Below are 15,573 nucleotides of genomic sequence, written 5' to 3'. Positions count from 1 at the left end.
TTGACCGCCGCTTGCTTCATGTATGTTCTGTATCATCCATCTCGTCTTATTCTCACTGAGCAGAAACACAACTTTCTTTTTTCAAAGTTTTCTTGTGGTTCTCCTGTTGTGAAGTCAACGACATGAACATGAACCAGCGTTTAACCAGCAGGAAAATATATTTCTGTAAAGTCACACAGTGTTTGTTACAACATGAACACACCTCTGAGTTTTAGTTTGATCTCTCTATGACATTCCAAAGTTAATAAAGTGAATAAACTTTACTCCTCGTCCTAAAAGTTTAAACCAAACATGCTTCACTCTGACAGTTTCTGGCGAGTTCTGACAGATTTTCCGCTCGGAGACACTTGATGAATCTGATCTTTGTTCAGATCAAACCTCCGACTGAACCTGCAGGAGAGTTTCTGCTTTCAGCTGCCAGACTTCCTGTTTCCTCTCACACAGAAACAGAAAACTGAGTAAATATGGAGGCAGACGTCCAGCAGGTCAGCGGGGAGGATTAGCAGGACGTCAGGTTTCCTCTCACACTCCTCGCTGGATTTCTTTTCAGCTGATTCAGATGAACTCTAACAATCCAATTAAAGCGTCTTTAATGAAAGCGTGTGGAGGAGCCGCAGCCTGTTCGCCATCTGCCCGTTTAGCTGTGAGAGAACGCCGCCGCCGCTCCCGCCGTCTGACAGACGTCTGACAACACGCAGCTTCTCAGCAGCTCTCAGCTCATTTGGGTTTTGAATAGTTTTACTTTCTGTCATCAGTTTCAAACTCTGACAGTAAAACAGGATTCACTTTTCTTTCAGCACTCGTTGTGTAGTCATGTGACTTTCAGCTGCTTCCTCCTGGCTGCATATTGATACCCTGAAGCCCTAAATCGATTCATTGATTAGTTGTTTGACTGAAAATAAAGCACCAACACTTTTGATCATCAACAAATTCACTGTTTCCAAAATGATAATAAACTGAATATAAACAAATAAGAAGAGATAATCTGTATGTCAGCCTGAGATCTGTGAAGTTGTGACATTTTATAGATCGAATGATTAATCGATTAATCAAGAAATATCACTGGCAGATAAATCTTTTTAACTCTGGTGCCTGGTGTGACATCAAGCAGTGCTGAAGTATCCCAGAATGCATTTCTACCAACAGGCAGCGATGGCAGAGATTCAGCTGTTGTAATTATCACTGTAGAACTGTTAATATGTTGCTTTGTTGAGTATTTAAGTACTTTATTAATATTTTTCAGGCAAGAAAGCAACCATTTAGATTCCCAATAATGTGCTCAGTAGAGGTGTGCCCGAATACAAATACGTTATTCAGCAAAGCACAAATAGTGGGTTTTTACAAATATTTGTTTCATACAAATATTTAAAAAATTATTTGTTTTTGGAAAGAAAAAATAAAAGATGTTAAATACCAGCATGCAGGTCGGTTACATCACTATCTCAGTGTCTCTCCTCTGCTCCGCTGTGACGTCTATCAGCAGGTCTCAGTGAGGGGAGTCACATCCACCTGCTACATGACGCACATTTCCTTATTTGAACGTCACTCCTGGAGTTGGGGGTGTTCCCCAGAGATAAAGCTGAACTGCTGACACAAATGAAGCGCTCCCAAGGGAACAATTCATGAACACTTATTGTAACACTTTAATTTTCTAAAATTAAAAGCCTAATAAAAACAAAAACAGGATTTTTCAACCTCTTTCCACTTTTATTCAATTTTATTTTTGGTGCCTCAACAAATACAGAATAAGAAGAGAGCTGTGAGGAGCCGCTGGCGGGGGGGCGGGGCCTTAAAGAGACAGGAGCTAAAACGGCCTGTTTCAGACAGAGGCTGAACTGAGGGGCTGCATAAAGGACCAGTAGAAGATAAATAAGGAGTTTTTAACTGGAAATCATACAAAGATATTCCAGTAGAGCCCCAGAATATAAATGGAAATGTGCAGAATATGTCCTCTTTTAATACATATATACAAAGTTTGCATTCAATAATGTCACCACTGTAATTGTCTACAAGTTTATATAAAACGTAAAATGGGAACATGATGACATTTATTTTGAAAAGCCAGAGGAAAAATGTTTTGGAGAGAAAAGAAAAAGTCAAATATACACCAATATAATTTTATATAATAAATCTGTCTGGAGCAGCTCATAATCTGTTAAAAAAAAAAAAAGCAGAGAAGGTTAATTACTGTAAAGCCCCCGCCGCCCCCTCGCCGCCCCGCTCGCCGCCTCGCCGGCCGCTCTGCACCAGAGAACTGTTAAAGTGATTTTCAGTATAATGTGTCGCTCTAGATGGAAAATGACTTTCTTAATTAGATTCTCCTTCTTTATATTCAGTCTCCATATTTGTTTCTGTGCTGTACTCCTCACCTGTCAATCAATCACTGTCAGTCACTGATGGTGCTCCGCCTCCTGCAGGTGGACCGGACCGAGGTGATCCGCAGCTGCGTGAACCCGTCCTACTCCAAGGTCTTCACTCTGGACTTTTACTTTGAAGAGGTGCAGCGTCTGCGCTTCGAGCTGTACGACATCAACAGCGGCTACAACGGCCTGCGGGAGGCCGACTTCCTGGGATCAGTGGAGTGCACGCTGGGACAGGTGAGACGTCAGCATGAACACACACACACATTCATCAGAGGTCAGAGGTCACTGAGGTCTGCTGGGGATGAAATATTAATATGCAGCTGATGAAGGCTGGAACGTGTTTCTCCAAATTCAGATTCTTTAGCACCTTCCATCATTACTGTCCAGACATAAGAGTCAAAATTAAATCAGTGTTTAACTCTAACAGGTTTTGAGTAAGTAGTAACAGCCTTTTATCTCCTGTGTGCAACGATGTGGCTTAATTATATGTTTTTAATAGTTTCAACAAAGTGCTCATGCAGGAAGTACTCGTATGAACAGATGTAGCTGTCATACCAGACATGAACAGGAGGAAAAAACACTGATTAGACCTGAAACTCATAATGTCTTCATACAGTTTAAATATGATACAGAAATCCTCACTCACTCTGGTCCGTCGGGATCAGATCATTTTGCTTTTTAAAAATGAGGGCTATTTCTTACAAGTGTGGTGTGCTTTTATTTTGAAAATTTGATTGACATGTGTACTGTCAGCTGTGTAGAGACAATAAGTAACTGCAGCTGGAGAGCGGAGAGTGTGAGCGAACCCACACCTTTTTGAACATTTACTGCTTCCACATAGTTTTAGATACAAACTTCATTTGAACTTTAAATAAGTCACGAGACTTTGACCTACAAATCTTGAATTTACATGTTTTTTCTATCTTTTATTGTTTTTGAGATATTAGAGTGTGAGTTTTAAAGTCTTTTCTTGCTCCTCCTGTGATTTTATAATGAGTGTGTATTGCGGAATGTTTCACAGCACTGAGGGAGTGACATCACCAGGAGCAGTTGGAGAGGAGGATTTTAGAGTACGCTTCATGTGAAATCTCCTCATAAATCCCATGACTTTGGCCAAATCTTACATTAAAAATTATATTTTTGTAGGAAATTTCGTGGTGAATCCATTGATACAGGTTTGAAAGTGGTCAGACTTATAGTTTAGACATCAGAAGCCTCTGTTTGACACAAAGTTCATGCCCATAGATTGCCTCCCCATTGGTTTACATTGTAAGGGTGATGTGGCACTGCAACTTTCAGGGTTTATTAAATCCAAACCGTTCGAGTTATTACAAAGTTTTTAAGAACTTTTTTTCAGCACAGTGTCATAAGTCACCTATTAAAGTTTGAAGCCGATACCATTAACACCCTCAGAGGAGATAGTGTTTGTTCGGGGGCCAAAATTGGGGCAAAGTCTTATTTTGACAGGCTATTTTCAGACTTCCTGTTGGATTTAGGTCAGACCATTTTAGTTACATAGGTGGTGCTAGGTGGTGGAATTTGGCACTTTGGGGGTTAATTTTTCCATTTTATCAAATTTTTCACCAGACCTGATGTGTGTGCCATATTTGGTGAGTTTAAGGGGTCAAATTTAGGTCTGATGTCCTGTAATAATAAAGAAAGAAACAAACAAACAAACACATGAAAAACAATAGGGTCCTCACCTTTTGGGCTCGGTCCCTAATAAACTATGAAACTACAACAACTACTACATGTTTTCATTCAGTCCTCCTCGATACTTTAGTTTATATTTGATCCAGAATAATTGGTAATAAACTAAGAAGCATCGCTTCATTTCACCAAATCCAGACGTCCTTCACACATCCTCGACTCCTTTCAGCAGCTTCTCTCTGAAGACGCCGTTAGATGCTGTTTGTCCCTGAAGCAGTTTGTCTCTTTAATCTCAGCCCCCCCATCGCCCCCCCATCGCCCCCCAGACTCCAACAAATCATCAACTTTCTAAACACAGTGAACACTTTTTACAGATGTTTTTAATGTCTGTTTCATTTTCAGTTAGAAAGGTTTTAATTTGATTGAATTTCTCTCTGATGGATTCATATTTTCTAATAGTTTCAGCTCCTGGCGAACAGGTGACCTTCATCATGTGAAGAGTTTGTAGGAAACACTCGTAGAGAAGTTAATGTTCTTATATCATATATCAGGATTATAACACTCTGGTTTGTCTGCCTGAGTTTATATTGAGACATGAGCTGATATTTGGGGGAATGTTGGACGGTGGCTTCAGTTTCAGTCCATCAGTCCATCTGTTACTTCATTTCAGACTTGATGAAAAGATAAAACACAAGAAGAAAAACAAAGACATGAAATAATGAAACATATTGGTTGAGTGTGATGAGCAGTGAGGAGGAAACAGAAGACATCCAGAGTTTGTTGGACACATTCTCCATCTGCTGTCGCTCTCATTATAAATCAAGTCAAAGCGCTTCAGAGTCTCGGCTGTGACGCCGCAGATTTCCTGCGAGGGGAGAAAACGTGTTGGAAGAGTTTTAACACGCCGAGTGGCGGCCAAGTTCATGATGAAACAATCAGCTCAGACGACGGTTGGAGACTCGGCGGTGGAGAGCAACAGCGTGGAGCTGGGAAATGCCTCGTCCTCTTCCTCTTCTTCTTCTTCCTCGTCTGTGTGTCTGCCAGCAGCGACGCTCGGCTCGGCTGCCAGCTCCTCCACCGGCCAGATGGCTGCTTTCTGCTCACAGGCCTGAGAGAGACTCTGAGACAAAATACACAGAAAAACACAGGCTGACTGAGGCTCGGGGAGGGGCGGGGCTTCACGAGGAGAGGGGCGGGGCTTCATGAGGAGGGGGCGGGGCTTCGTGTGGAAATGGGCGGGGTTTCACGAGGAGAGGGGGCGGGGCTTCACGAGGAGAGGGGCAGGGCTTCATGAGGAGATGAGGCGGGGCTTCACAAGGAGATGAGGTGGGGCTTCATGGTGATAGGGCGGGGCTTCATGAGGAGGGGACGGGGCTTCATGAGGAGATGAGACGGGGCTTCATGGTGATAGGGCGGGGCTTCATGAGGAGGGGACGGGGCTTCATGAGGAGAGGGCGGGGCTTCATGAGGAGATGGGCGGGGCTTCGGCTCTGTATTAACTCCAGAGCAGGTTGGAGTTTGTTTGCAGTTGAAGCTTCATCAGTGAATCATTGAATTTCTGGCAGAAGAAGACGTGTGTTAAAGAAAAAACAATTTGACTTTTTGTCATTTTCCAGCTCCCGTAGTCTCTGCTAATGAGCCGCCTGTGTGTCTGTACAAGCATGTTGGTGTTTCTACACCTGTGACGGCTGTGATTGACATCACGCAACATAATTCAAACCTGATTCTAACCTAAACCGTAAAATCAAAACCTTCACACAGCTGTGTGAAGCAGTGAGGACAAACTGTTTGAACATCCAGAATGTCTGAAAAAGTCCTCACTCTGAAATATAAAATACTGTTTAATTCCTCCAGAAATGGAACATTTAAAAAAAGTCTCAATTCCCCAAAACGTAGAAAACATCTTCACTCACAAAAATCACTTTTGTCTCATTTTCCAAAAATGTGACACTAAAACGTCCTCTCTCTCTTAAAACCATATCTGTCAGTATTTAAGTCTGACAATATGATTTTTCTTTCACAATATTAACAATTACAATAACTACAAAAACTGAGATAAATAACGCTGACTAGACACTGTTGCTATGTGACCTGTGATTGTCTCCGTGGTAACAGTGAAGCTGTAAAGCAGAGAACTGTTTCCTGTTGAGATGATCAGGAAACGTCTGGTAGAAAACCAGTAAAATACAGAAGTGAGGTCTGAATGTCTTCAGGCATCAACACAGTGAAGGCTGGAACGAAACACTCTCCAAAAATATCTGAAATAAAATGTTCAATTCTGAGAATGTTTAGTGAAAGACGAAGCTGGACGGTTTGGTTTTATATGTTTACATGTTTATGAATCTGTTTGTTTGTGTTTACAGATCATCTCTCAGAGGAAACTGTCCAAAGCTCTGCTCAGACCAGGAGGAACTGTAGGAAAAGCCATCATCACGGTGAGCCTCTCTCTCTCTCTCTGCGTCATGAAGCTCTCTCGCCCTCTCTCTCTCTGTTTTCTTCTTCTCTCCTCCTTTCTTCCTTCCTTGTGTTCTCTTCTTTCATTTTCTTTCTTTCTTCCTCCTCTACCTCTGCTGTTTCGTACATTCTTCTTTCTCTCCTTTCTCTGTTTTTCTTCTGTTTTTCTTCCCTCCTTATTTCCTTGATTCTTTCTTACATCCTCTCCTCCTTCCTTCCTTCCTTCCTTCCTTCTTTCCTTCCTCATGACGTCACTCTGCACATTATGTAAATATACGTATATGATTATTATGGATTTATTATTTATGAGGGTTCAGTTTGTGACTCTGACATTAAAACCTCCAGCAGGGTTTTTTTTCTTCTTCTGTGGTTTTCCAATCAGCTGATAACAGTCGTCCCCTCAGACCGACACTATTTCAGTTTTCCTTTCACAATCTCATGAAGAAGAGTCTTTTATTCTTCTATGTGTCGTCTTATCATTTGGTCTTCTTCTTTGTTACGTTGTGTCTTTCCTTCTTTATTTCTATCCTGGTCTCCTCCATTCCTCCCCCCTTCCTCTCTTCCTTCCTTCCTCTCTTCCTTCCTTCCTTCCTCTCTTCCTTCCTTCCTCCCTTCCTTCCCTCCTCTCTTCCTTCCTCTCTTCCTTCCTCCCTTCCTTCCCTCCTCTCTTCCTTCCTCTCTTCCTTCCTCTCTTCCTTCCTCTCTTCATTCCTTCCTTCCTCTCTTCCCTCCTCTCTTCCTTCCTCTCTTCCTTCCTTCCTCTCTTCCTTCCTTCCTCCCTTCCCTCCTTCCTCCCTTCCTTCCCTCCTCTCTTCCTTCCTCCCTTCCTTCCCTCCTCTCTTCCTTCCTCTCTTCCTTCCTTCCTCCCTTCCCTCCTTCCTCCCTTCCTTCCCTCCTCTCTTCCTTCCTCCCTTCCTTCCCTCCTCTCTTCCTTCCTCTCTTCCTTCCTTCCTCTCTTCCTTCCTCTCTTCCTTCCTTCCTCCCTTCCCTCCTTCCTCTCTTCCTTCCCTCCTCTCTTCCTTCCTCTCTTCCTTCCTTCCCTCCTCTCTTCCTTCCTCTCTTCCTTCCTTCCTCTCTTCCTTCCTCTCTTCCTTCCTCCCTTCCTTCCCTCCTCTCTTCCTTCCTCTCTTCCTTCCTTCCTCCCTTCCCTCCTTCCTCCCTTCCTTCCCCCCTCTCTTCCTTCCTCTCTTCCTTCCTTCCTCTCTTCCTTCCTCTCTTCCTTCCTCTCTTCCTTCCTCTCTTCATTCCTTCCTTCCTCTCTTCCCTCCTCTCTTCCTTCCTCTCTTCCTTCCTTCCTCTCTTCCTTCCTCTCTTCCTTCCTTCCTCCCTTCCCTCCTTCCTCCCTTCCTTCCCTCCTCTCTTCCTTCCTCCCTTCCTTCCCTCCTCTCTTCCTTCCTCTCTTCCTTCCTTCCTCTCTTCCTTCCTCTCTTCCTTCCTTCCTCCCTTCCCTCCTTCCTCCCTTCCTTCCCTCCTCTCTTCCTTCCTCCCTTCCTTCCCTCCTCTCTTCCTTCCTCTCTTCCTTCCTTCCTCCCTTCCCTCCTTCCTCCCTTCCTTCCCTCCTCTCTTCCTTCCTCCCTTCCTTCCTTCCTCTCTTCCTTCCTCTCTTCCTTCCTCTCTTCCTTCCTCTCTTCATTCCTTCCTTCCTCTCTTCCTCCTCTCTTCCTTCCTCTCTTCCTTCCTTCCTCTCTTCCTTCCTCTCTTCCTTCCTTCCTCCCTTCCCTCCTTCCTCCCTTCCTTCCCTCCTCTCTTCCTTCCTCCCTTCCTTCCCTCCTCTCTTCCTTCCTCTCTTCCTTCCTTCCTCTCTTCCTTCTTCTCTTCCTTCCTTCCTCCCTTCCCTCCTTCCTCCCTTCCTTCCCTCCTCTCTTCCTTCCTCCCTTCCTTCCCTCCTCTCTTCCTTCCTCCCTTCCTTCCCTCCTCTCTTCCTTCCTCTCTTCCTTCCTTCCTCCCTTCCCTCCTTCCTCCCTTCCTTCCCTCCTCTCTTCCTTCCTCTCTTCCTTCCTCCCTTCCTTCCCTCCTCTCTTCCTTCCTCCCTTCCTTCCCTCCCCTCTTCCTTCCTCTCTTCGTCTCCTGCAGCAGATTTAAAGAGTCTTGTTGTTTGGTTGTTGTTTGCTGTCAGTCTGTTTAGGTGATGATGACATTAATTGAATATGTTTTTCTTGATTATCTTCAGGCTTCTCTTCATGTCTGATATGTTGTTCATCTTTTTATGAGCAGTAATAAATCACAGCTCATCTCTGGCTGCTGTCGTGTGAACGTGTTGATGCTTCAGGGGAACTTTGGTTCATGCAGGAGAAAGAAAACAGACTGGAACCAACAGATACACAAATATCACCATTCATATCAAACATGAACACTGAAGTGAAAATAAGAGATATAGATACAGTAAGATCTGTGGAGTCAATGATGGACTCAAGAATCACATCCTGCTGCAGTTTGTTCCATCTGACTGCAGGAAAACCAAACGTTAACAAACCAAACCTGAGATATAAAGTAGAAAAACAGTGAATTTGTGAGATATATCAGCTGTTTTATTATTTATGTCTTCATAAATAAATGCTAAAGAGTGCAAGTCCCTATATTCTATATTAAAACATGAATTTGCATCATATTAACATAACAACTTCTCACATTATAATGAGAAAAGTTTCTGTCTTTAATGAGACGTTTTTAAAGTGGAAGAACAAAGAGGTTTGTTAAACAGATAAAAAGAAGTGAAATCCTGCGACTATAGGTTGTTTACAGAGGAAGCTCTCTGAAGCTGACCAATCAGAACAGAGTGGGCTCATCAGGAGGCGGGCCTTAAAGAGACAGGAGCTAAAACGGCCTGTTTCAGACAGAGGCTGAACTGAGGGGCTGCATAAAGGACCAGTAGAAGATAAATAAGCAGTTTTTATTCCAGTAGAGCCCCAGAATATAAATATAGAGCTGGACATGTGCAGAATATGTGTCAGTTAAAATGAAGTTTCCTCCTGTTGTCTTCGTCCTCGGAGCTAAAAACAAACAACTTTATCACAAGACGCATCTGTCTGTCTGCACTCATATATATGTATATATATATATATATATATATACATATACATATATATATATATATATATATATATATGAGTATATATATATATATACATACATTTTCACCTTATTTATAGTTTTGCACATGTTGTTAATGTCTGCTCTGTTGCACTGAGCTTCCTCTGCTTCCCTTTATGTTTAGATGTGGTTAATAAAACTGAACTTGAAGCAAATATGTTTTGAAAGAAGCAGACTGTCACTCCGATGACTTTCTTCTCTCTGGAGGGAAACCTTTACAAAGTCTGTACAAAGACAAAAACAGGTCCGAATTCCCAACGCTGACACACACCAACGAACAAGAAAACAAAACACAAAAAAGCTGCAGAGCGGCGAATAATGAGGATGAATGTTGTGTCAGCTGCCGTCTCCGAGGTCAACAACGCAGCTCAGACTGTGATACTGTTCTCACCATCATGCATATTCCTGTTAATTAACGAGTTTAATCAAATTACCATGAAGAACATCTGGGAGCAGATCCTTTACTTTAATAAAAGATACTAAAATAATATTCCTGCATTCAACATCTTAATCATGTAAAAGTACATAAATATCATCAGTGAAATGAAATAAAGTATCACAAGTAAAAGTTCAGCCTAATGTCGAGTGTTATATTTATCATACATATATATATATATATTATTTGAATATTAATGCTCCAGCATTTAATCTGAGTCACAGAGAACTTTACTGTTATTTATATAAACTGACATAAAAGCTTTTTCTCTGTTTTCTTCTTCATTCTTCTCCTCCTTTCTTCCTTTTTATGTCTCTTCTTTCCTTCTATCTTTCTTTTTCATTCTTGTTTCTCTTTTTTTCCTCCTCTGCTGTGTTTCTTCCTTCTCTCCTTCCTTTTTCCATCCGCTTTGTTTTTCTTCCCTCCTTATTTATAAAGCAACATGTTAATGTCGTCAAGGTCGAGTTAATTATACTGCTAGATAATCAATAACTAGAACAAACTGATCATATGTTTTACATATAAAATATTGATCTGAAAAGTAACTAAAGCTGTAAAATAAATGTAGTGGAGTGGAAGTATAAAGTAGCATCACATGGAAATAACAAGTACATAACAACTGTACTGAAGTAAATGTACTTAGTTACTTTCCATCAGTGTGTGACATCACTGAGCACAGACAGGAAGATGAATCAGCTGTTTGACCACTGAGTCTAGTTGACATTATGAATGTGGGTGTTTGTGATGTGCTGCTGTGTGTGGCTTTGTGTTTTGGATGGTGTGCTCTTTGGTTTTTTGTTTTTGTTGTATGTTTTGATTGTAATGGACTACAGATGCAAATTAGCTTCAAGCTAACTCTGGTGCATCATTTATGCTTAATACTGCACACTGTCCTGTTCAATAAATCAAATCAATCTGTTTAAAAATAAATAAATAAATAATGTGACATTGTTCAACATAAAGACCAGTATATAATATAATATAATGTAATGTAATGTAATGTAATATAATGTAATGTAATGTAATGTAATGTAATATAATATAATATAATATAATATAATATAATATAATATAATATATCTACCAGCTCAGTTCAGCTGCAGGTCAGTGGGAACGAGGAGGAGGAGGATGATGAAGATAAATGATTATCAAAGATGTTCAGGATATAAATATTGATCTGTCGTCTTTAAGACTGATGTTTAACCCTTCATCACTCTGTGATGAAGACACATGAGCTCTGATCAAGCACCAGAACACAGTCTGAAGGTGCTGATGGTTCTGATGGTCCTGATGGTTCTGAAGGTTCTGATGGTTCTGAAGGTGCTGATGGTTCTGATGGTTCTGATGGTTCTGATGGTTCTGAAGGTCCTGATGGTTCTGAAGGTTCTGATGGTTCTGATGGTTCTGATGGTTCTGATGGTCCTGATGGTTCTGAAGGTTCTGAAGGTTCTGATGGTTCTGATGGTTCTGATGGTTCTGATGGTTCTGAAGGTCCTGATGGTTCTGAAGGTTCTGATGGTTCTGATGGTTCTGATGGTTCTGAAGGTTCTGATGGTCCTGATGGTTCTGATGGTTCTGATGGTTCTGATGGTTCCTCGTTGTTTTGCAGCAGGTTGTTGTTTGTTCTCAGTGAGTCTGATGTGAATATTCAGTGTTTTGTTTTTGACTTAATGACGTCATCTCACTTCATAACGAGCCTCTAATCAAAGGGAAATGTGCCTGCGTGTGTGTGTGTGTGTGTGTGTGTGCGTGTGTGTGTGTGCGTGCCTGCGTGTGTGTGTGTTCAGATCACAGCGGAGGAGCTGACGGGGAACGACGACTACATCGAACTCTCCTTCAGCGCCAGGAAACTGGACGACAAGGTGACAGCTGATCATCAGTCAACACTGTTTTACTGTAACCATGACGACGAAGGTCTCCTAACCTTATAACCCAAACCACAACAGTTCTAACCACAGCGCTGACTCATCATTAAATGTTTTTATTGATACCTGCTGATCAGAAAACAGTTTAATGAAAACATGAATTAGGAGACGTGTTGGTGGATCTGATTCCTGATGATTAATATCATCAACATGACTCATGTTAGCAAAACTCTTTCAAATAATTAGCACAAATAAACATTAGTTACTGATTGATTAATGATTAAAAATCCCAGTTCACTCCAGTTTATCCAGTTAAATCTACAGTTTTAATCTGTATCTGAATGATATTTGATTGAGAGTAGCTTCTGCAGCATCTCCGTCCTCTGACGGTGAAGACAGTCTGAATGCTGTGCTGTCACTCATTCATCCCTCTAATACTCAGCCTGTGTGTGTGTGTGTGTGTGTGTGTGTGTGTGTGTGTGTGTGTGTGTGTGTGTGTGTGTGTGTGTGTTCAGGACTTCTTCAGTAAGTCTGATCCGTTCCTGGAGATCTATCGGCTGAATGACGACGCCACGCTGCAGCTGGTCTACAGAACGGAGGTACAAACACACTGATGACTGATCTACTGTAAACCCACAAACCTGCAGGTTACAGGACGCTTCACAGTTATTTATGTCTCAACAGTCAGTCATCAAACGAATCATTCCTCCTGTTCATACTGACCATTAGAAGATCCCTTCATAATGACCTTACAATGGAAGTGATGGAGGACAAAATCCACAGTCTGAAGCTAATATGAAGCTTCAGCGTCCAAATGAGTCAAATCAAGTAGATATCTTTCAACGTTACAGTCTTTTTAGTGCCAAAGTTCCTCTTTTTGTTACTATACTTCCACCTGCAGCTCAACAGGGAAACACAAAGACTGTAAATGTGTCAGATATCCACTTGATATGACTAACTCAGACTAATGAAGCTGAATAGAAGCTTCACACAGACTTTTAAATGACTGTGTGGACACACTGTGGATTTTATCCTCCATCACTTCCATTAAAGCACATTTGAAGGATCTTTTAATATCCAGTATGAACAGGAGGAATGATTACAGACACCTGACTGCTGGTTTAACACACTGGGAACACTGGGAACACTGGGAACCCTCCTTTAAACTAAGCTAACCAAACACTTAGTGCTGACTGACTCACTATACATGTTTTTTTTATGCTTTTCGAATGTAATTTCCAGAATAAAATGGTCTTATATTCAGGCCAGTGTGGTTTTATCATCATTATAAAGCTCAGAGCACAAAGACTAAACTAACAGTTAAATATTGTTTAATCCTCTCTGTCTCCTCTCAGACTGTTATGAATAATCTCAACCCGGTGTGGAAAACCTTCAAAGTTTCACTGAACTCACTCTGCAGCGGAGACCATGAACGCAAGCTGCAGGTACACACACACACACACACACACACACACACACACACACACACACACACACAGTCGGTCTCTTGTATCAGTCGATGGATTTCGCGGCTCCAGTCTAAATGTGGACGTCTGATTGGCTGCAGCAGCAGGTCAGACGTCTGAACTCTCTGACGGTCGATCAGCTGAGACGAGTTTTGTATCAGTTTCCACTCGTCAACATCACAGCTGACGTGAGGAACATTCATCATCCGTTCTGTCCGTTAATCGTTACCTGATGTGTTCGCCTGGCGGCCCTTCAATCAGCCCGGGGGCCAGAGGTTGGACCTCCTGTCAGCAGCACAGAGATGAGGTTTGAGGGTCGACGACCTCCAGTGAAACGATCGGCGGCTGAACAGGAAAACGTTCAGAGGTGAAACTTTACGTTCTGTCTCATCGACAGAGAAACGCTGCCAACAAACAGCTGCTTCACTCTGATCTCTTATTTTATATTTCATGTTGTTTCATAAATCCTTCATGATTAAAATCATATTTTATTAATATGAGGAAATCTGCTGTTTCTGTTCTGTAGAAACTGTATAATTATTAATATTATATTAGTAAAAATATATAATTACTATAACCCAACATAAATCAGAACTATAATTAATAAAAAATATGTTTTATGATGTGAAATTCTATTTTATAAATGTTTATATTTCTATCAATTTTAGTTTATTTTTTTCTTCTTTTGTACTTTTTTGTTCTGTGTAAAAATACATTTAAAAAAATAATAAAAAGCAAACTAACATACTGTATATAATCATTATAAATGAACTTTATCAGTGTTCACATCTAAATGAGTTCAATGTTTCCTGGTTTAAAGGTAAAATATCTGCTGTTGTCGTCACTGTTTGAGACTGCAGGTTCAGATCTGGACACATTTAAAACAGTGAAATTTCACTGTGAATTAAATTTATTTGAATGAAATTGCAGCGTAAAGTAAGTAAATCCACAGATTTATTGCTTTAAGTTCAACTTTGGTGAACTTTGACACATGAATTTGTGCTCTCGACTGATATCGATCCGTCGTGACGGAGCTGAGGAAGCTAACGTAGCTTATTAGCTGTGTTGCTAACATCCAGTTTTACTGAAGCTCCTCTATCAGAGACATGTTTACACACAGTTAGAAGACAGGAGGCCATGATGCTAATATGTCTTTAATAAACTGTGTGAAGTTGTTGTTCCGTTAGCAACTGAGCTAAGAGTTTGCTAACTAACTATTAGCGACTGAACTAAAAGTTTGCTAACTAACCGTTAGCAAGCTTGTTCAGGCAAAACACAAGTAAGAATCTTCTGATGAGAGTGAAGCTTCTGTGTAGAGAAGAAAATCTTAATTACTTTTATTTCATGTCTGACATTTAGTGAACCAGACGAACCGTCTGCACAGTTTAACTTTCAGGTTGAAGCTGCGACACAAAGAGAAATGAATGTGAGACGACAGCAGACTGTATCTGCTGCTGAGTAATCTCACAGCCCTGCGGTTCAATAACGACCTCCTGAAACGAGACCAATTAACGTGATTAATAACCGTGATCACAGATATTTAGGAGAATAAAACAGATGATCATTCTTCTGCGGCTGTGTGGCTCATGTACATATTGTTCTGCTTCAGGGTGAATATTTGTGACGCTACATTAACACGGAGGCCGGCGACCGCTGCTTCACATCTGCTGTCATCCGTCACGGCGGAGATGCTCTGATATGAATGTTTTTAATGTCGATGCCACACAGATTGTCTCTAGAGGAAGAGTTCAGGAGGAGCTCCAAGGTACCAGAATAAAAAGATCAGATCACAGTGAACTCAGCACGTCTGATCTATCCACAAAGAGAAGAGCCAACGTTACCCCATCACGCTGGAAGGTGGAGCACTAGAAGAGGTGGAGAGCTTCACCTACGTTGGCAGCGTTATTGACAGACTGCTGGACAGATGACGACGTAAAAACCCGGATCTGACCAACAACACCAAGACCAGGATCTTCAGTATCACTGTGAAGCCTGTTGTGCTGTAACGGAGAGACTCTCGCCTCAGAAGAATCCTACAACTTCTCCGGTCAGATGTCATCAGCAACCAGCTGTGGCAGCGAAGGAGTCAGCTGCCTGCAGAGGAAGAAATCCTCCAGAGACGCTGGAGATGAATTGGTCACAGCCTGCATCCAGCAGCACCATGACGTGCCCTCTTTTAGAATCCATGAGGGAAAAGAAAAGAGGCAGACCAAGAAACACCTGGCGCCGTGACCCGGAGGCGTGAAGAG

General features: G+C 41.7%; 1 protein-coding gene across 3 annotated transcripts in view; it reads left to right on the top strand.

Moving 5' to 3' along the window:
• The window catches only part of cpne4a (copine IVa), a 79,648-nt gene that overhangs the window by 30,858 nt on the left and 33,217 nt on the right, over positions 1-15,573 (top strand). For all 3 annotated transcript variants that reach the window (XR_010930279.1, XM_067600308.1, XM_067600309.1), the window contains exons 3-7: positions 2,418-2,597; positions 6,377-6,448; positions 11,781-11,855; positions 12,374-12,457; positions 13,214-13,303. Coding sequence is in view for 2 of the 3 variants with exons in the window: in XM_067600308.1 (XP_067456409.1) it covers positions 2,418-2,597; positions 6,377-6,448; positions 11,781-11,855; positions 12,374-12,457; positions 13,214-13,303 (501 nt within the window). In the remaining variant the exon portion in view is untranslated. The remainder of the gene's footprint in view (positions 1-2,417; positions 2,598-6,376; positions 6,449-11,780; positions 11,856-12,373; positions 12,458-13,213; positions 13,304-15,573) is intronic.

This window comes from Thunnus thynnus, chromosome 10, assembly GCF_963924715.1.
Source record: "Thunnus thynnus chromosome 10, fThuThy2.1, whole genome shotgun sequence".
Lineage (NCBI taxonomy): Eukaryota > Metazoa > Chordata > Actinopteri > Scombriformes > Scombridae > Thunnus > Thunnus thynnus.
This window is presented reverse-complemented; position numbering and strand designations above follow the sequence as displayed.